Raw genomic sequence first — 23,082 nt, forward strand, 5'->3', positions numbered from 1 at the left:
GACAACCTTCAGTTTCCTCTATCTATACTAATTGAGTGGGTTGCTGTCTAGCAAAATTAAGAAGACAGCCGTCTGTCATCTTACTGTTTCTGTGATCGTGCATTTTTAAACAGTATGGTAAACCCAATGATACAGCACAGCTGTTGTCATTAACATCTATTTTTGTGGATTTGTCAGACAATGTCCCAACCATGAAATAATGGTCAGTTTAACCATGGGCAGGTACAGATCCCACAGCTGCTGCTGACACAAAAATGATTCTCGTGCCTGTGGCTGGTGTCTTGGGAGAAATGATTGTTAAAGGAATAGTCCGGGACATGAAGATATGTTCTCCAGAGTCAGAGGGTTTATATTGGAGCAGCTGCTATACTTGTTGAAGCCTTTGTGGCACCTACTCACCCTCTTTTCCAAACATTCAATTCAATTTTTATTTCAATCCAGTTTTATTTATATAGTGCCGAATCACAACAAAAGTAATCTCAAGGCACTTTTCATATAGAGCAGGTCTAGACCGTACTCTTTAAAATAGGTATTTACAGAGAGAGACCCAACAGTTCCCATCATGAGCAAGCACATGAGAACATGAGATCACAATCAGTATAAAGTGGCAGCTGTAAATGTAAATGTTAATACCAGGGGTGAAAGAGGTTACACTGATGTCCAACTGATGCCTTACCTTCAATGATTCCCCACTTTGTTTTACGACCCAGCACCTTGTTTCCATTCACCTGGTGCTCCTTGTCAGTTCCTACGACAGCAAAGGGAATACTTTCCTGGACACACAATATGAGTATGTCTCAGTCAGGCTTATTTGAAATAGGATTCATTCACTATAACGCATGAGATCTACACTATCTCTAATCACAGTAGTTAATAGCTTAGAATGCACAATATAATGCAACAAACTGTCACATTATATGAATTTATATTAGATTTCTGACTATGACAATGGAAGTATTTACTTCTTTATTTCAGTTAGTCATTTAAGTTTCCTATTTTCTGACAGTAATTTGATATCATAAATGTCCGGGTAAACAAAAGGTTGTAGAACAGGAATTATGAGACACCTGTTGAATGACCTTGACCCCCAACCCCACATTACCCTGATCCTGTTGTTGAGGATGTGCTCCTCTGGATCCTCATCATACTCATTCTGGGGGTAAACCTGAATCCCATTGGCTGCCAAGTCTTGTCTTATCTGTGGAAAGGTCAGAGGTTAAACTCAGGTCAAACAGGGTCAGGTCACATCTACACTGATGAGTATGGGCCCTATTTTCCACAAAGCGCAACAACCAGTGCAAGAAATGCTGCAATAGCTTGGTATTTCCTGACCTTGAAGTTCACATGGTCTAGGCCTGTCTGGTATTTTAGTGTCCAGCACAGAGCTTGTGGTGCATAAGTGGGAAGAGAAGAACAGATAGGTGGGAGGAGAAGAACATAAAGGTGTGGGGGGGTCATTCAGATGAGGCAGCACAAAACGAGTTGTCGTTGGTATTTTGGTGAAAAATGTAGACTTTGTTTCTTGAACAATATTAATCTGCTGCCAACCTGATGATTCTGTCAAATATAAAGTAAGTAAATGCACAGCAGCAACAGAGTAAGACATAAACAATCTAATTTAATTACACCCCCTCCATACTGTGTGATGTCTTTAAAACAGGAAGATCAGTAAATCATTCTGCACTGATCTATAGATTAATCTGAGTGACTGTAACAATATCTGTTGTCCACAGCTGCTTTGTATTGTATGAAAGGTTTATTCAATAGTTCATTAAAGTTCTGCAGCACCTGAAGGCAGCAGGACACATTTGCTAATTAACCTGCTGCCTCTGATTGGAGGAGAGCTGCGTCAGAGCACAGTGACGTTACACATGATCGCCCACTGTGTTTACCTTCATTAAACTATGTACAAATGACACAGCTACAGAATAACCCTGTGTGATTCTACACACATCACACTGGTCTGTTATTTATTTGGGAGCCATCTGATCACACCAACAGCCCTGAAATGGTGTCAGTTTGATGTAGCCATGAGCCTTTTCAATTATTTATTTCTATTATCATTTTACAAATAAATTTTAAAAAACACACCACCTGCTTCTGGTCACTGTGCAGCATTCAGACAACAGTCTAAGTGTCTTTCCTTTTGTTTAGCTGTAGTTGACAACCCTCCCTGTGATTGGCTCAGCTTTTTAAGAGCAATGAGACCAGTGATGTGATTGGACAGTATTTATTAATCACCACATCTACCTATCACCTACATGAACCAAAATATCAGGTGCACTTGGAAACACCCACTCTGTCTCTGAACCATACACACGCCTTTTTGCATGTGTTGTACTTGCACAGTAGGGCCCTACAGCTTAAAGCAGGAAATATGAGTGAAACTGAATACACACATGGTGTCAGGTGTTGTGGTATTTGTAGGATATTTATTTTGTTCATGTTGCACTGGAGGAAAAGAAAATGAAAGAGAACAACCTTTAGTTGTGCATGCATTTGTGTGTTCCCTCACCCTCTCTTTGAACTCCTGTCTTTCTTCAATGGTGAGTGTGTCAGCTTTGGCGATGACTGGTACGATGCTCACTATCTTCCCCAACCTCTTCATGAACTCAATGTCAATGGGGCGTAACCTGGAAACAGATTTCTGGTCAGTTTGGACAAGAATGAAAGACTATGGAAGTGAACTGTAACAAAAACATAATCCAGGTAGATTAATGCAGTGAGTGGACAACATCAGTGTCAAAGGCTAAAACCACAGCTGAGCACATCCAGTACTTTTAGTCATGTTAGTGGCATCATGCTAGGGATGTCAATGTCACTCTGTCAGTCTGTCAGTCCACCACTGTGGTCCAGACTGAGTAACATTCATAGTTCCCAGACAATGAACTGTGATCATTCCCAGACCATGACATTTTGTGTAAAATGTCTCTGGATTGCCACAGATTTTGGCATAGACATTCCTGACACAATCAAGATGAATTCTACTGACTTCAGTGATCCCCTTTTATCTAGAGCCATGATCAGCAGTAAACAGTCCACCGATACCAAACATGAGAGATGACAGAGACATTTTAAAGACAGTGAAAAGTGTTCAGTACAGTGATCTAATTATAATTCAGCATGGTCTGAGAATTAAATGTGTGACTGAGATTAGTACAACATGCCTTCTTTAAAATCAGTGATGAACAGCAGTGAATGAGAACCAACCTGTGTCCAGTGGCAGGGAGGAAATAGATGCAGCAGTGGACTCTACTGTCAGGTATTCTCCTCTTGCGGTTCACATGCAGCTCCTCTCTCAGGTATTTCTCATACTGCTCATTGACATACTTCACTATGGGCTCCCAGCTGGAGGAGAAGAGTCGGTGAGAGACTGGAATATTCTGGTCATTCTGGTCAATCAATCTGAAGATAGTGTGTCTGACTGCTGGGACCTGCTGTTACTGCTGCTGCTACTGTGTAGTAGTGTGGCTTCTGATAATGAGACTGCAGTGCTGTCCACTAACACATCACATCTCCCAGAAGGAATCTATCTCAAGTGGGATTGAACTCCAAAGCTTTTGACGCCTCTGCTCAGGTATCTCACTTACACACAGCTCAAGTTCACATTTTCTTGAGGAGAAATTATCTGCCCAAAAGTAAATCTTCTGAGCCAAGAGTTTAACATTATCAGCTGAAGGAAGAGTGGCTGATCACGGTGACATATTTCATTCTTACATAGTGCTAAAAAATAAAGGGAGAATATGTAAGTTGAAGTGAAGGGTGAGGAAGAAAACAGCCTTCATGTTCTATAGTAGAGAATCTGTATTAAAGTGTCACAGCACTCACACATTAGTTATTTGGGGCAGTTGGATGGTGTGTATGGGACTGAGTGAAAATAAACTACAGTGTGTGTGTTCATGGACTGATCATGTTGTTCAAGGAACATGTCCCAGTGCAACATAGTAGCTTATTGATGTGTTGACAACAATTGAGCTCTATGCTCCAGAGGAATAAGATGGTGTATATCAGCTTTAGAGATAGGTATATATTTACAAGGTGAACAGACTCAATATTACATACAATTCCAATTATTCTGTTATGCAGTTATTTGCAAATACTACACTAGTCATTTCTAGAAAGCTCCATCTCCTTCTCCACCTTCATTAATCTGTCCTTTCTTGTCTCCACCCTCCTGCAACTCACCAGTTTTCGTTGTTGATCTGGTCTCCAAATCCTGGAGTGTCGATCACTGTCAGCTTCATTTTCACTCCCTTCTCCTCAATCACTAAATATGACAATGACACAAAGGTGCAATAAGGTAGGAAGGTAGAAATTCAAAACAAAATCCACAGGTTTCCACTGAAAAGACAGCAGAGACACTGACTTTAAAGAAAACTGCTGCAGTATTTTTATTTAATCACATGCTGCTGCCTCACACCAATCACGTAACATTGTTGAGCAGTAGGAACAGATGTTCACTAAGGGAGTGCAGGTTAGCTTATCAGCATTATCCTGCAGGTTCAGTTTGGTAATACATATACTGTGAAACACACAAACACAGTGTCATGGTCTCCAGTTCATTCAGGAAACAGGATCCCTGTGTTTGTTTGTAAATCAAGCTTAGTATGAGTGTTGGGTTTAGGGTTGACAGGTCATGAAGTGACAGGACAAAACTATAAGAGCAGTTTTCAGATTAGTCCAGAGTAAAGATGAGAATCAGGGAAGGCCATGGGAACAGTAAATCCATAGTAATACAAACACACATGTATTTGTGTGATGATGAGATCAAAGTGATGCCTTCACTGAGTCACGTTGGTGTGATGTGTGTGGTGAATGTTTGAGGAAAGCTCAGCAGTGAAGTAAAGACTATCATTTGAGCCCACTGTCATTGTTGAGTAAGCAGCCAAGAATCCCCTCTGAGCGGAAGTATGACAGCAAACGTCTGGAACCTAATTATTAAGATTTTCACTAACCTGCCTGTGGGTCTCTAGACCAGTCAGCCAGTCAACACAACAAGACATCAACTGGTTTCACTGGTTCAAACAAGATCTAACTAGAAAAACATTTCCTGTCAGAATATACCCCTGACTCCTGTGAGGCTCACTGGCTTGTATCTGATGAAATTTGTGCTCTATACAGTGGAACTAAGCTGGTCTTCAGAGGGTTTAATAAATGATACAACTTACACTAATCTGTACACTGTATATCCACTGTCATCATAATAGCCTTACTGATTTGTGAGCAAGAGTGATTTATGAGTGGTGTTATGATACTAGCTATAAATACAATGGTATTTAATGGGCTTTCATAGACTTCATTGCACTACATACTGTATAATGTAGTACAATAACAGCTTTCTCCCTCAGTCCAAAGACATGCAGGTTAATTGGTGACTCTAAATTGTCTATAGGTGTGACTGTGAGTGTGAATGGTTGTTTGTCTCTATATGTCAGCCCTGTGACAGACTGGTGATCTATCCAGAGTGTACCCTACCTCTCACCCAATGGATGGATAGTGTATAGTAACTCTTCAACTCTACATGTCCTTATAATGAGGTTCTACACCAGTGGTCAGTGTGCAAATTGTGAACATATTGATTTCATGTGGCTTGGTGATTAAACTACTTTTAAATCACAAATGTAATTGTGTTAAAAATTCTTAAACAAGTTTAAATGGATCTGAAAACTGAGTTGTTGGTAGATGGTGCAGAGGATCATCTGAAGGCAAAGTATAGAATCAGCGTTTTAAAATTGTGTTTTGGTAAAATAATCACCAATTACAACCAAACTATTTGTTTTCCAGTCAGCCAGGAGTGAGTGAGAGATGGGGTCTTTCTCTCTCTCTCTCTGTCACACACACACGCACACACCTTTTACCAGATTTCTAATGGCCTTTACAGTAACAACTGTGCAACTGCTTTTTTTTCCCCCATGGATTTATAGGCAGTGAGGACTGAGTAACTGTCTAACTTGTAGCTTCGGGGAAATTTCCACTTAAAGGATTTTTACAGAGACAAGAGTTTGGTAGCTAGAGGTGACAGGACTAAACATCACTCAGTTTGACGCAGTGGTGGTAAATGTACAGTAAAAAGTTGGTGTAGAGGTTTGGGAAGAGAAGTGTGACTGGAAAGGCTGAAGGGAATCATGGAAACAGATGATTGTCTTTACCAAGAAATTACTGAGAGAAACCATTTACTGTACAAAATATAGCAGAGTGATCATATTGTGTTCGACCTGTGATACAGAGCTAAGTGTCCACTGTGGTTCATGTAGGAGTACACATCTGAACAGAAAAACAGGTCTAAGGTCTATCCAGTTTCATTCTGACAGTCTTGTCATGTGGAGGCGTGCTTCACTTCCTCACATCCTCATCACACCAACTTAACTTCATGACCATGCTCCCTAAACTGAAGTCCTTAATTTGATCTTTCCATTCAGAACTGTGGTCCAGAGTAAACAGTGTTCTTAATGATTTTAAAGACCCCTTTGACCTTTTTGTCTGGGGGCCACAGTGAGGTAACAGATCTAAACCACTGATTTCCATGTAATTAGCTCTGGATCTTTATTGTTTGGCTGACCCCTCAGACAGGTTCACCATCAGGCCACAATTTCTACTTGCACAAAGGCAACAAAACAATCTAACAGACAAACTGACTTGAACTTGGCTGAGCCCATCTGACCCCCAGAGGGTGAATTTATTTGATTTTAATTAATCACATCATGACCTTTCCTCCAGCTCTGGTAAGGCTGTGAGAAGCAAAATCATCAACCATGTGATGGAATATTGTTAGCTGGACTTAGCTTATTTTAGTTTTCCTTATTGCGGTAACTGCCTCCTGTGGTTTGAGTTATTGTGTAATTAAATGTGGACATTACACTGTAAAAATCTCATCATCCTTTAACAGTATCAGTTTGTCTGTATACTCAGGCATATTGACCCAAAATGTCATGGTCACTCTCACTAATTCCACAAAAAGCAAAGAGGATACGATGGAATGAAACCTGCAGTTTGCTTCTGAATTATGACCATATTTAGGCCTTTTGCTGTGTAGCTATCCTCTTCAACAGCTCACTAAGATGGTCATGTTTATACAAGACCTGAGCAGTTTCTTTATGTTTTCTGTATTTTAGAATGTGCAGAGTATAAATCTGACATGAATTTGTATATTAGAAGACATGAGAGAGCAGGAGCGAGCATTCCCCCAACAAAGAGAGACTGACTTTGAGTGTGTGTGAGGAACATCAGAGGATAAATGACACTGCATGTTTTTGGCCTGAGGTTTTCTTTGGAAGTAAAACACACACACACACACACACACACACACACACACTTTGGATGGCTACCTGTTTGAACTGATGAGCATTTCACCCTGAGTACTTGCTAGTGATGACAGCATTCCTTTGTGAGTAAATTGACACACAACATCCTACTGTGTGCAGATGAGAAATGCACATGAAATAAACTTATTTTGGATTGATCTAAGAACAGATATGCAACACCTTTCAAAACTAGAAAATGGGTTTTGGAAACAGTCAGACAAGATGTGAAAGGAAAAGTGATTTAAAAGTAGGATGTGAGAGTTCTCTTCTTCTCCTTAGACTAACTGTCCTCTGATCTGTCAACTGATCCTCTCCACACTGGCCTGAATAAATGTTGTCGGTTGTTGCAGAAAGAAGAGGACAGAGTGTTCAAATACATACACTAGCTTTGCCCATACACTTGTGAATGCCCATATTTTGATATCCTCTCTCTCTGTCTCTGTACACATACTGTCTCCTATGAAGCTGTAAAGGAACAAACCCACATTCGCCTCAAGAATCATGACATATTACCTGTGTGTGTGTGTGTGTATGTGTGTGTGTGTGTGTGAACTCACTGTGGCTGACTGAATGCAGTTTAACTGTTTTGGAGATCTTCTCTTCGTAGTTGGGTGTGCAGGACTTCCGGCTGACCTTGGACTTGAACAGAGTGTTGACAAGTGTGGACTTCCCCAAACCACTCTGACCTGCACACACATACAACCATTACTTTAGCCACCTTTAACCACAAACTGCTTGCTCCATCAAACTGTACCAGCTCCCCTAAAAACTCCTCCAATTGTTAAATGCACAAATTGAAATTTTCTCAGAAAATAATGCAAATAATTACATTTCCTGGTTTCCTGGCTACAAAACTCAGTCGGCAATATGTGCAATCTGTCAGTCAAGGAAAGAGATATTTGTCTCAGACATTGATGGAGCCTTAAACAGAGCTAAAAGGAAAGTGACTGTTGGACTTGATTAATCAGGTGGACACAAACATGATTCCAAATGAATGAACATGGTGCTCTGTGTCTGCTGGGTGTGTAAATAGGTGACTGTATAACCACAGACTCTTGGTAAGATGATAATATGTCAATGTTGTGTTTTTGCCTTACTCTGCTGACACAAGCAGCTACCAAATAAAAAAATAAATAAAATCAACAATTATAGCTTTCAGTGATGAGATCTGAGCCCAGAAGGCAAATATCAACTATACTTCTGTGCTGGACACAGTGCTGGGAAGTAGATCTGGTCAAATTGCCCATTTAGTGAGCTTCCTACTGAGTAGAATTGCCAGCAATCACCCCAGATTAGCTTGTTAGCATAGTGGCTAGCCTGCTAAACAGGTCTAGCTGACAAACAAACCACTGAGCGGAGACTAGCCAATTTACAGTATGATGTGCTCTATATATCTGGACAATTATTTCTATCCAATAACAAATATACCTTCCTAAATATCTGGGAACTTTATAAGAACTGCAGCTTTTTGGTAGTGGTAGTGAGCTAGTCTCCTCACTCTGTGCAGCAGATTTATATAATTGCTATTTAAATATTTTTTTGCCCAAAAACTTCCTCTTTCTGGTGAAAACCTATTTTATGGAACTGTAACTTCACCGTTTTATTTTAATCTTGTTTTTTGTTTTTTGTTTTAACACAATGCTGTGGAAAATAAAAGGTAATGGAAAAATTAGGTCATCATCTTCAGGAACACAACGTGTACACCAGGCCTCCAAACTCCCCAGATCCCAATCTGATCCAATATCTGAGGAACCTGTCTAATATTGTGTAGGTCCCCCTTGTGCTGCTAAAACAGCTCTGATCCACCGGTGGATGGTATATGTCAAAGTAACCAGGTTCCTTCATTCCAGATGAATGAAGGAACCAAGGTTGCTCAACAGAACACTAGATTGTAAAGAGATTATTGATGTTACTCACTTCACCTATCACTGGTTTTAATGTTGTGGCTGATCTGTGTATAACTCAGATATATAAGAGAATCACATCCACTTAAGACACATCAATCTATTTCTAAGTTACAAACACAAAGTAAACAATTAGCACATAATTATTAGGGCTAAACTTCCTGGTTTCAGTCAAACAGCAGGGGAGGTTTATATCCTCTCTATGCATGTGTGGCAGGAAAGAGAAGACAGCCCCAACTCTCAAAACCACTTCCTCCTCACACATTCACACTTCCTCTTCCAATATGAAAAGCAACATCTATTAGTTCAATAGAGAACCATGACCATGAATTTGATCCTCTAAGTGAAGAGAAAACAGTATATATATATATATATATATATATATATATATATATATATATATATATGACATCCCAGTGACCTGGTGGCCATCATGTGAGCCCTGCCATTGGTCAGACTGCAAGCTTGCCACAGTGGAGAGCTTTGCTGAGTGGCTCAGAAGAGGCTGATCTGACTGTAGAGGTCTGTGATTGGCCAAAGCACAGCAGGGTGGCTGATTTGAATCACTGAGCGAACATTTTAGCAGAAGAATTGGCTCACACTTGTTTTGTGTGAACATGAACAGTGGCAGGTGACTGAGATCTCTGCTCTGCTGAAGAGGTGAGTACAAGTGGTATCAAAAAGAAAAGGGGTTTCTTTGTTACTGAGTTTTCTACAAATGAGGTAAAAAGAAAAAAGTTAAGTGACCATTAAGTCACTGATCACAGACCTCTCCTGCTAAACTGCGTTGCAGTAATTTTGTTGTTACCACTTTTGGCTAATTAATGTTAACTGTGCGTTTCTTCAAATAAGAAACACATCTCTGTGTCATTTTAATGCATGACATATGTACAGAGATGGACTCTTGATCTACTGCTCACCCACTCATAATTTTTGAGTATACTGTAGTCACTAAGGCAATGTCATAACTAGGAGCTGAATTAGTTGGAAAAAGAACCATTTTGCTCAGAGGTGACATTGCTAACCACTGCACCACCATGGTGCCCAGTAATATTTGTTGTTATTATTATTAGTCCCTGTCTGTGTGTATGTGGGTGAGACTCACCAACCACCATGATGTTGAACTCAAAGCCAGCCTTCATGGTCTTGCGCCTCATCTGGTCCAGTACTGCCTCAATGCCCACATAGCCAAACAGGTCGGAGCCCCGGATGAAACTCATCTGCTGGGCTGACACAGTCTGGCTCAGCTCCACTGTCACCTCCGCCTCCAGCTCCATCTCTTTCTTCATCTCTCCTTCCTCCATTCCCTTCTCCTTCCCCTTCTCCTCCATCTCTGCACAAACCTCCACAAAGTTTTCTTCTTTTTCTGTCATGGAATTCTGGGTATTCATGCTCGCTGGTTGTCCTTCACTCTTGCTCTCATCCTGTTGCTCTTGTCCCATGATGCCTCTCTCCTTCTCCTCTCTCTCCTCCATTGGGTCAAGTGGGTCCGTCTCTCCAGCAGTTTCTATGAGTAAACAAAGAGATAAAAATCAGACATAAGTAACTTCCACTTATCTGGCTTTCTGGATGTTCATGTTTTTGTGTTTTTGGATTGGAGCAGCAGATATAAGAATTCTGTAACAATAATCAGTGTCTTCTTTATCAATGGTCAGTAGTGGACAAATAATGTGAACTAGTATAAGTAGTAGTAGTAGCCATAGTTTGGACAATGATGTCAGTTCTACTGACAAAGAACTTGACAGGGGAACAAAAAAAATCTGAGTATGTGAATGTGTCATATGTGAATGCAATAAAACAATTATGCACACACACACTCATCCGCATGTGGCACTTGACTATATATGGCTCTCCAAGGCTAAAAAAAGTGTTCACACACTCAGGACTCGGATATATGTACTAGAAGTCTATCCCTTCTTCTATCTGTCTGTGTGTGTGTGTGTGTGTGTGTGTATGTGTATGTGTATGTATAGTCTGATCTGTGCCTTAAGAGGATTGGATGGCACTGACAATCCCCAGGAGAACTTGAAGCTGCATCTGTGTGTGTGTGTGTGTGTGTGTGTGTAGGTGTGTAGGTGTACAAATACTCTTAAATACAATTATAACACAGTCATCTGAAACCAGCATGGCTGAAGCATGTTTGTGTTTGTGGGTTTGCATTACTCAAGAAGCTCCACCATTTTTCTAGGCTGTACTCTCACCACACACACACACACACACACACACACACACACACACACACACAAGCTGGTGGTTAGTGTTAGTCCACATAATTTAATCAGCTATAAATACCCACTGGAACAGAACTAATCTCATGAGTCAGGACAGAGAAGGGCAGAGTGAGAGACACAGACAAGTCTGGGTTTTTTGTACATCATTAAACTGAACACATCATTGAAGCAGGAGGTGTTTAACTGCACACAGGGGCATGTATTTGATGAATAAGTAATGAGGTTTAACTCAACCTAAAATGGTTCAGTGTCATTAAACAGCAGCCTGTGAAACCATCTGTGTTTTCAGCACTAGGCTGCATCAAGGTTGTATAATTATTTTAGAATCTAAAGGTGTCCTGTACATTGGAGGCTGGAGAGATATTCTCATAAGAATGTCTCTGGACTAAACCTTAACAGTTTAAGAAAGACTCTGCATATTTTCACATAAAGATTAGTTTACTTGTCATGTGTAGTCTTACTCAGCCTGTAAAGGTTGTCTTCTGTGGCGCTGGAGAAGAAAAATTGCAATGCATCATGGTAACTGTAGGATACAGTTTATTTGGAACTTAACTCATACTAGGAGTTAAAAGTCTGACTAGCTTAGCCTCTGCTGGATAGATTTGACCATTATTTTATTAATGTGTCTCTTGTGAGTCCCGCAGCTGTGAAAAACAGACATTCTAGGAGACAGAGCTAAATTTAGTGGAGTTTGTTATTTAAATATTTAAAATGCACACAGATAATGCAACAGAGTAGTTGTTGCAGTAGTATTCTGAACAAATTTTATATTTATCTATTTAAAAAAATCGTTTGAATATTTCTTTCCAATTATGGGTCAGTTTTGTTCATTGCCTCTCTCCTTCATGTCTCTGAGTGATATGGGGTGATATTTTGGTGACATCTAATTAGTGATTAATTGGCATCTGGCTCAGCATGTAACTGTACAGATATGGAGAAAAAAGCAGAGAAAATAATGTGCAGACACTGAGAAATGTAGAAGACAAAGTAACCAAGGGACACACACACACAATTTTTTACTTTTGTAGTGAATAGAGATGCATGTGAAAAGCAAACAATGTGTCTGACGGCAGACGAAAGAGACTGAGGAGGTCCAGGCAGCGTTTGCTCAAGGAGGCACAAATACAATGCCCAGCAGATACAATATCACACAGATACTCAGGCTGTATAAAAGAGATTCAATATAATAAACTCTCTGCTTAGTAGCTACAACAGGGTGCATGTTATAAAAACTGAGGTAAATGCAGATTAACTCACAAGATGTATTATATACAACACAGATTAATATCATAGGAATATTCTAAATATTTAGTCAGTGTTTCCCCTAGAGAGTGGCATGGTGGTGCAGTGGTTAGCACTGTCACCTCACAGCAAGGTTCCGGATTTGAGTCTGGGATTTTTCTGTGCTTGCATGGGTTCTCTCTGGGTACTCTAGCTTCCTCCCACAGTCCAAAGACATGCATGTTAATTGGTGACTCTAAATTGTCTGGAGGTGTGAATGTGAGTGTTAACAGTGGTTTGTCTGTATATGTTGTCCCTGCCCAATGTCAGCTGGGAGAATTTCCAGCAGATAAGCAGTATAGATAATGAATGAATGAATGTTTCCCCTAGAATGGGAGTGTCTGTTGTCCTAGCGGGGGGGGGGGGGGGGGGGTATATAACTTTCCTTGTTTTATGCAGTCCTGTTACACGTCAGTGGTCATCATTATCATCACGTCATTACAGTAAATTAGCTCCACCTTTTCAGTCGTGCCACTGCTGGGCTTTTGCATACTACCACTTCCCTTTCTGTTAAATATGTACCACAGTGAAAGTGGAGGCCTAAAGGAGAAATGATGTGTTGATCTACACAGACACATGCAGAAATGTGAGAAAAGCTTGTCATCCCAGAGAGGGGGAGATGTGATTACTGTTTAAAAATGGAGATGGTGGTTAAAAACGGTGCGAAATTTTCTCCTGGTAGACATTCATGGTGTGGCACTTGTAAACACAAAAGGTGACAGAAATAACTGCGTAAAGAATGAAAAAAGAGACTGAGAGAGAGGTTCACACCCTCCTAACTTTCTCATCAACAGATCCATGTTCCTCAAAGGAGTCAACAACATTGACTGTGAGTTAAAGCATTTTTGTACTGACCTGCACAGAGCTACAAAAAAAAAAAAAAAAACTGCAGCTCATCCCATACAATATGATCACAGAGGGGAATAATGTTGTAACCTCACAATGTAACATGTTCTAACCTGTATTTCTCAATGTTTTCTCAACACCATCCTCTTGCCACGACAAAGATCAGATGATGACAAAAAATCAGCAGCAACAGCCTCACCCACTGTGTTCTTTAGAGGTGCTAATGCTCTCATGAATATCAAAATATCAACCCAGGGCTGGTTAGATGGGGGAGGCTATCACATGTATAAACATTTGGTCTTTGAGAGTGACCGTCTCTTCCAAACAACTTACAAAATGTTTGTATTAACCAAATGGTGTGAAGGCACAGTGGCATGTTATCCATCATTACACCACACTGGGATGGGATCAGTTCATGCAAAGTTGGCAGGGCAGTGTGGTAGACACTTGAGCTAATGGTTTTATGGTTTTACCAGAGAAATGTTTCAACTGACTGAAATCAAAACAATCCTCTGACTTTGCTGGAGAAAAAATATGATTTTAAAGTCTATGTAAAGATGTGACACTGATCTGTTCTGCATCAGTCACACCACAGAAAAATGTATTATTAACCACCCAGCTAAGTTTGAAACATATTAGGTTTTAAAGTCATGAAAATATAAAGAGGCCACCAGAGCCAGAGTCAAGTTCAGAGCCTGAGGACAATTTCTTATTGTTTTGGAAGGTTTAGAAATAACACTTCCTCACTGATAAGTTTCAGGGACTCAAGAAACAAGTCATATTGCTGATTTGTATTAATATGGGAAAACAAAGTATAATGATGTCACACTAATAATAAACTAACTTTGTGATAACAAGTGTGTTATAACTGTTACTGCCTAACTCTAACCAGTTTAATCCCTCATCTTTAGGAGAATATACACAGAGACACACATAGAGGCAGACAGTGAGCAGTGTCAGCGGGACAGGCGTGTGAAGGCCAGGGAGGGAGATGGTCGGTTCAGCCTCATTCAAAAGTGACAGTGATTATCAGTGAATTCCTGTTGTCTCTGATGAAAGTTTGTGAAACTAACTGGAGTGAAACAGTCACTGCAGAGGCGGGTGCTGGTGGTGTTCCTCAGCTCTCCATCAGTGTGGCTCTTCACTAAATTCATCCACCTCCTCATAATGCCTTTGAAAATCTAAATAACGCGATGGCCATTCTGCTAACTCTGGCATCCAGGGAGTCAAGTCAATTTTATTTATATAGCGCCAGTTCACAACAGAAGTATCTTGAGGCACTGTACATATAGACCAGGTCTAGCTCTCTTTATCTTCTAAAATTTACAGAGAGAGACCCAACCGATCCCAGCATGAGCAGCACTAGGCGACTGTGGCAAGGAAAAACTTCCTTTGAAGAGGCAGAAACCTCAAGCTGAACTGGACTCAGGGTGGGCGGCCATCTGGATTTAGAAAATGTTTTTGCAGGACGATGGCATAGCTAGCTAGCAAAACCTAAAATAACGTGGTCAGGCAGTAGAAACGCTGATGCTAAAGCAGCGACAATATTTATAACAGTTACAGTGTTAGGGGCGAGGTTGTGCTGAGTAGTGGATCCAGTGCATCATTGACCCATCGTTTCAGACCCACCCATAAAATCCTGAACATGAAACTGATGGAAAACTGTGAAATGGTCTAACTCCACAATGCAGTAATATGTAGTTTACAGACTTTTCACATGTTTTCAGGAACTATTTCCTAACATAAATAAGGTGTTTAGAGACAAACTCTGAATTTGCTTTACATGGACTTTAAGCCCCACTGTGAGTGGTTAACATGGCTGATCAGCATGGGTGATCCTCCATTTGCATGAGGTCATTCTGTTGGGGTCTGTATGAATGGGGTTGTTCAACTACATGTTCAACTAGTTACTTGTGTGTGTGACTGCTGGATTGTTATCAAGAAGAAATGACAAGTTATGGGTGTGACTGTGGCTTCAGAGACAGGATTTGAGATGCTGTTAAGACAATATGACAAGTTTGTTCAAAGCAGATCGAGGCCTTGAGTCAGACTCTACCATGACATGCCAGAGCCAAACCACGCTCACGCAAGCCTCATCAATGACAGACCTTGACAGCTCAGGTGTGAACCATAACTACACCAACCCAATGCCCCCAAGGCTTTTACGTCCTGTTCAGCTCAAGGTGACCCTCAGCCTGAACATACTACACATGATGAGTCATGATGAACAACAGTGTGTGTGTGGATGGGTAAAGCATTAACAAAAAAATTGAGAGACTAGATTAGAGAAATTAGCTCTGGACTGAGGATAAAGTCTGAAGTGAAAAATTTTTAATGACAGAGAACTTGTCTGAACAGCCAAGTACTGAGCTCACACTGATTCATTTTGCAGTGAATCTGCTTAAGCATGAAGCATGGATCTACATGTCCCCAGGTACTGAGCAGCAATTTACACATCCACAGAAAGTGGTGGACAGTCTCTGGCCTCTCATAAATCTGTAACTCTGTCGCACTGAGAACAGAACTGACACACTCTGCTGCAACTGGATAGTTGTTTTGTGACACAGTCACTGCGCTGCACACAAAGAAGTAGTTATTTTCCTGTTGTATGGTTTGTATTTTGAGTACAGAACAGCTTTTCTGTGGGAATCAAAATGAGTGCAGTTGGCTCTTGCCTGCTGCTCACATTATGTCGAAGGACATTTTCATCAAGTTGAGCTTTTCTCAACTTTCCCCTGTAGTGTCACTGGGTGCCTTTTAAATCTCTGCAGCACAGAGGGCAGCGTGGGGCTGCCACACCAGGTCTCATTTACACTGAATACCAACAAATCACTTCCGTTAATGTCTCCCTTTAGGCAAAAATCACAGTCTGTCATCTGCAACTCTTGTCAGGTCACTGTTGCAGTTTCTGTCTGTAGCATTTCAAACTGCTCCACTGACCACACAGAGCAGAGATGTCCATGTCTGGTTGATTAGACCTGTTTTAATTGAAGAATAGTTCCACTAACTTTGTGACATGGCTAAAATTAGTAAAATAAGGCTGATACGTGAGAGTCTGACCAACCTGGGCCCATGGGAACACCCCAAGGCATCAAACACGAGCAGTCAGACGATCAGACAGATTGGAAACAAACCAACACTTTATCCAGATTATCTGAACCACTTAATTTAGAGGTCAAACTGAAAGCAAGTACAACTGAAATGTTGCTAATAATCCCTCATTGGACAGGGTAACTGTGTGCTTACAACTACAGTAAGTACAGCAAGACGAGTCGGTGCAGGAAATGGGTGTGTAAACTGTGATGGATGTTCACTACAGTCTCGGTTATAATTTTACTGTTCACCTTCATTTCATCTTCCAAATAAATTTGGTCAATCTTGGAATTTGTTTCCAGCCTGATCACCTGACTGCTCTGTGTCCTCCTGTCAAACACTATTTTGATGAGAATAATCATGGGTATGTAATGGGACAATATAAGATCCATATTTAATCCATGGTTAATCACTTTAATAAACCAGAATTACCCTATTATCAAATGTAATCATCAATGCAAAATATCACAGAAAATGAATATTATAAGACAGGCATGAACTGCTGTAAAAAAACAAACTTTGTAGCTGTAACAATCAGTAGATAAAGCATTTTGTTGATTGACAGAGGATTAATCTACCACTATTTTGATATTGAATACAATTAGCTTTGAAATTAAAACACCAAAGATTTGATGGACATCTGATTACATCAAATGTGATGATGTTAGTTATTAACTGACTGAATATAATTTTAGTTGCCTCTTGTGCATATTGTGGTTGAGCGAAAATAACACCCAATTATGGTTGATAGATAAGTAAATGAATAAAACATTTATGTGTGACATATTTTACAGTATCATGATATATGGAACATGTAATAAAGACTGGTATATTAATAACTGAGACTAGCAGATAAAATGTGCTTGTTATTCATACAGACACAACATTCAGTTTGTGCATGTGTTTTCAAACCCAAACACTCAAAAACCTATACCCTTTTCTGAGTCTTCTCTTCAGTTTCAAACAGCACTGACTTCAAGAATCTGTCTGATACAACAGTAAGAAGCCAGCCGAGGCCAAATAACCCCACCCCCACCCCCATTCTGACCGCCAAAGTGGACCAGTCCTGTCAGCCTTCATTGTTAGCCGAGGAGACTGAGCGTATCCCAATGATACCCATTGAGAATGACAGAAACAAAAAAAATCCTACCTTCTCTCATTCACAAAAGCCAGTTATATGACTCCCTGGTTGGTGATGAAGTTCACTCTGAGAAGACCGAGATGGAAGAACTCTCTCTGCTCTCTAAAATCCTCTTTCTACAAAGTTTGTTTGCCGTGATGGTCCCGCACTCTCTCTTTCCCTCTTTGACCGCCTCTCTCCCTCACCCTTTCTGTGGTTCTCCCTGATGTCAGGAGGAGTGGAGAAAGGCTGAGAGACAGAAAGAGAGAGAGAGAGGGAGAAAGAGAGGGAGGGAGGGGGGTGTTGGTGGCTAAAAGCAGCTCCAGGATCCATTCACATGCAAATGGTCCAAGGAGCTTCCACTAATCCCTGAGAGGAGAAGGACTATGCCCCCCCAAGCAGCAGTTGAGTTGCCAGTCAGTGTGGGATGGAGGTGCAGGGCTGCATCCACCACACTGACTGCAGTTCCAAGAGACCAATTAGTTGAATTCAGCTGTGACTCACACCCCCCATTGCCACCTAACCCTAACCTTCTCTGCCTTTATCACAAAAAAAGAATCTAAAATTGAACCATCGACCAATTATCAAGCAAAAAAGACAGCACCTTTTTATGCTTGTGGAAATGTTCAGTATGAAAATGTAGTTTCTTTCTTGTTTGGTCAACAGTCAGAGCTTTCAGCTTGCTGCCTTATAATTCATGTTACTAGGCGAGTTGGGAGCTCCTGCTTAAGGTAGGTGTGGCCCATAAACCCAAATTAAACATCAAATGAAGCAATGATATTCCTCTAAGTGTGATATTGTCATTATTTCTGCAGTGTGCATAAATATATGAAGACAGTCTATCAAGGAAGATGCAAATAATACATCTGCATACAAATGCTCCAAGGACAGAAACAGAACATAAAGAAATGTGGTATTTCAGCGAGAGCAATATAATATTATAGGTGTAACCAAACCTTTGCTTTGATGTTGTCTCCATCACTGCACTCCAGTCCGGGTTTTGTGTTTGATTAAGACTACACCTTAATCCTATCAGCAGTTACAATATAAAACAACAGACCGATGTAAAGATGCAATGAAATGGCCAGAATCATTGAAACATGTTTTTTTTAGGATGTCTCAGCAGGTACCAGAGCTTCTACAGTCATTCTCAGCCTTCTTCAAGACGTCAGGAGATACTTAATCTATGGCGATTTCTTATGTTGGTGGATTCTGTTATTATCTTAGCTTAACATTATTTATGGAAACTTGCCCCCATCATTATCAAATAATATATTAGCATAGTGTTAGTAGTGTCAGTGGGCAGTATGAACACTGATCTAGACAGACATTGTGGTCAGGTCATGTGATGTGTTTTCTGAGTCTGTGTGCAGCACTTACACACCACTGGTGTGTGGTTTCTGGTGTAAAGTTGAGATTACTTTGATCGTAATACACAGCAGCTACAGGAGCCTCAGAAAGATTTATTCAATTAATCTCTCATTAGCTAAGAACAGGGCCTCCTCTGGGTACTCCAACTTCCTCCCATAGTCCAAAGACATGCAGGTTAATAAATGACTTGAAACTCACATGCATGTGAATGTGAGTGTGAATGCTTGTTTGTCTCTATTCCTTGAAGAATTCTGTGGTATGTGATGTGTTTTGACAAAAGGTACATTTATTTTCTCATACGTTAACAAAGATGGAAGATTATCTTCCTCCAAGTCACATAATTTTTTGTTACACTTGAAAACTGTCCATCTATTGTCTCATTTCAAAAAGTCAGAAAACAGATGGAAATGTATATTTACACACAGGAAAAGTCAGAGACAGAGAGAGAAATTCTAATGCTTCAGAGAAGAAAAACAGGGAAGTGTGACTGTATTATGAAAATGATTTCTGTGATTTTCACATCAGCTGTTGCAAAACTATCAGTGAATCACATCCATGCTAGGTGTTGTGAGTGGAAGCATCAGTAACTCTGGTGAACTGTAAAACAATATCATACACAACAGTATAGTCCTGCTGAGAAGAAATGTCTCCACATTCACCTATGCCCATCTACTAGCTTCATTTACAATTGACTGACTCATATTTCCAGCTAATTTCACCTCTCCCCTGCAAACTGATACGTCACATCTCATCTGATTACTCAGAAGTAGGTTAAAGAGTGACTAAAAGTTCTCATTTTCAACATGATGAGCGGTCATCATGGCATGTATATCCTCATCATGTACTGTGACTGTGCTCTTGTTTGAGACACAATGTTACATTGGTGAAGTTACTTTGAAACAGTGAGCTGAGAAGTGAGATGGGTAATAATAAGTGTTTGTCCTGCTCCTCTGTAATAAAATATTCTAGCACCATTTTAGCCTTTAGTAAAAGGAGTTGTTTCTGTATACAGGCATATTCTGCACTGTGACAACAGAGAACATCTGCTGTAACATGACATTTCAGCAGCCCAGTTGATAAACCTACAGAGTTTTGCTCTTAGGACAGTTTCCTTTTTCCCCTTCCTGAATGTTGGTGTTAGTAAGCTGCCATTTATTAGGTTTTGATAAAATAATTTTCTGCTTCAGCTGTCATACAGAACTCAAACTGAGCAGATGAAACTCAGTAACAGGAAACTCTGCTTCATGTGCAAAAACTGAGACACTCTTAAAATGCAAAGTATCTCTGAGATTTGACTTAAAGCATACGCCTGGTGATATACTATTTTCCTTGTTCCCTTAATGTCAAAAAGTCCAACATGCAACTCAACCCAGCAATGAATGTATCCCTCTAAGTATTGTTTGTGTATTAAAGCCTGATATCTTATTCATCTGTGCCACACAGCTCCATTATTGTCCAACAACCTTCAGTAAGGTCCAATGGACTTGGATCAGAATTGCCACAGAATTGGGGAGTGAGTGGTTTTGATTACAAAAACATGTAATTTAAGGCATTACAGCATAATCCTGTTAAAATGATATGGTCAGCAAAGTAACACACTTTTCAACGGTTGTAACTGTGATGTAACTCCTGATACTCCAACAGTCATGTGTCACAATACTGCACACTGGCAAGGGTTGAGGTTACAGGACCACCTCACCCCCAACACTTATGATATACACTTATTATAAACTGTGCCTTAAAATCACAAATAATACAATAACCACGTTCCAATCATTAAACCAAGACTACAATTAATGTTAATTTTAATCTTAATCATGGAAACCATTAAAAAGTTGGAAAAGTTAGAACTTTCAGATCAGATCAATTTTTTTAATCTTTCTGTAGTTAAAATGTTGTTAATATACTCTCTGTTCCCTGTGCTAAGATGCCAACACACTCACAGCTGACAAGCATGCAAACTAGTTTTCACATGTTCAGATCTGAAGTGCCAACCCTGAAATGCTTTAACCACAGAACAACAAGCGCCGGACTAACAACGTAAAGTAGCACATGAAAAGAACCGTGCTGGTGTAACAGAGTACTAAGGTCCACTTCTAAGCCATTTAAAGGGACTGAAAACAGGAAGGAGAGAGCTGTTCTTTACCTGGTGTGTGGAGTTTCAGCAGTCAGCAGTGACACACATATACAACTAGGCAGGATGTCCTTTCACTGCCTGTGTGTGTGGAGGGGCGTGGCATGTGTCTGTTAGTGTGTGTCAGAGGATGATGCATTTCCTGGCCTGTGGGGGAAACTGTTTCCTGGTTAGATCTTCTGCTGGCTCTATAACAATGTCTCAACAGCAACATACTATTAGATGACAATAATGCTACATGTATATTACCATATGCTTTTAATCTGCATAGACTGTGCCACACCAAAATTTAAAGTAATAAATATCAACAAAGCCAAATACTCCCATGTTCCTGATTTTAAAGTTGCATTAATTGATTTTTGACCTCTTGGGCAGAACAACCTGAAACCACTGGTACTGCCAGCTTGTTATTGTGAACATGTTAGCATTAACAGTTGTCTATTTACACGTGTAACAGGTACAGAACAACATGACCATTCATGTGGAGTGAAGTTTTTGGTCTCTACCACCTCCTGGGGGAAATCTCTGTCCCATTAGCTGCTATATACCTCACTATGTTCACCAGATGCTCTCTAACTGTCTGTTTGCTGTCAAGCAGGTAGAGGACTGAAAACAGCTTATTAACTGAAAATAGCTACCTGCTAAGGTTGATAAAAGTTTGCAGGCTGTCAAACCAAAACTATGAGCTAAAAGAGGCTAAAAAAGCTACTTAGGACTGAGGGAAACTATAGCTTCATCATTAGTATCATTATTGGTAAAATCACTGATTTTACAAATCAAGGTCTGTTTACAGCTACACATATAAAAAGAGTTAAACAAAGCCTTTTGTGCCTCCAGAGGGAATGGTGTGAAGTCTAATAAATTGTCTCCAGTGATGTTACTTGAGGCAGCATCACTTGGATCTAAAGACTATAAGTTTGAAAATGAAATTCTGGCAGTGTGGCAGTATGAGTTAGACAAATCAAATGAGTTTCTTCTTAAATTACAGGTTTTTTGTGTCTCTAGAGCTGCAGTGGAGGGATAGTAAAGCAATGAGGGAATTTCACACTGAAAAGATACCTTTGGTCAGAGGATCTTTGGAAGATACCTACTTGGTTTGTTTAATTGCAACTATTACATTTTTGTATTTATTTTATTGTGTTTTGTCCCCCACTGGAAAAACATTAGGAAGGGATATCTTAATGGCCAGTATGGACTGGAGGCATGTTATAGCAATGAAAAACTGTTCGACTGTACTTAAGTGCATGTGCGTATTGATGTAAGTGATTTCTGTCACATCCTCTGCCTTTGTATACAGTTAGAAATAGAAAAAATCCCATTTTGTGGTTTCTGATGTGTGTTGAGTTTTTGTTTTGAAATGGATAGTATTTCACTAATCTCTCCACCTGTCTTGCTCTTTCTTTCCTCAGTTTGCCTCTCTGCTGCAGTGATGAGTGTTAACAGTCCTGTGTTCATTTCTCTTCCTATAAATGACACTGAGCCCCCTGAATGACTTCGCTTACTGAACGCTGAGAGGTGACAGCATTCCACCCACATTATGCAATTCCCAGACACTTCACATTCCCATCCCACACCACAGAAATACAGCTTCTCAGTGAACTTCCCCTGCCTGGTTATGTGACATTTCCAATATCTACTGAATATTATGTGTGCAAATACAGATACCATTAGGTACAGCTCAGGTTTCAACTGCTGCTCTCAGTTCCATCATGGACAAAAAAAACCCTGAATTACAGGATACAACGAATTGATGGAGACATTTTTTTTCACTGAGAAACTGGTCATATGGTTTTTATGTAAA

The 23,082-nt window shown here is 40.2% G+C and overlaps 1 protein-coding gene across 3 annotated transcripts in view; it reads right to left on the reverse strand.

Moving 5' to 3' along the window:
* septin12 (septin 12) overlaps window positions 1-23,082 on the reverse strand; it is a 62,757-nt gene that overhangs the window by 7,910 nt on the left and 31,765 nt on the right. The window contains exons 1-8 of one of the 3 annotated variants that reach the window (XM_018698372.2): window positions 21,294-21,410; window positions 10,311-10,712; window positions 7,859-7,987; window positions 4,186-4,267; window positions 3,211-3,348; window positions 2,516-2,633; window positions 1,103-1,198; window positions 677-773 (exon numbers count right to left, since the gene is read on the reverse strand). In XM_018698372.2, coding sequence (XP_018553888.1) covers window positions 677-773; window positions 1,103-1,198; window positions 2,516-2,633; window positions 3,211-3,348; window positions 4,186-4,267; window positions 7,859-7,987; window positions 10,311-10,680 — 1,030 coding nt within the window. In that variant the 5' untranslated portion in view covers window positions 10,681-10,712; window positions 21,294-21,410. Of the gene's footprint in view, window positions 1-676; window positions 774-1,102; window positions 1,199-2,515; window positions 2,634-3,210; window positions 3,349-4,185; window positions 4,268-7,858; window positions 7,988-10,310; window positions 10,713-17,806; window positions 17,963-21,293; window positions 21,411-23,082 lie in introns of those variants that run through there. The other 2 variants (XM_018698371.2, XM_018698370.2) reach the window with 2 other exon arrangements.

Source organism: Lates calcarifer, linkage group LG11 (genome assembly GCF_001640805.2).
Source record: "Lates calcarifer isolate ASB-BC8 linkage group LG11, TLL_Latcal_v3, whole genome shotgun sequence".
Classification (NCBI taxonomy): Eukaryota; Metazoa; Chordata; class Actinopteri; family Centropomidae; genus Lates; species Lates calcarifer.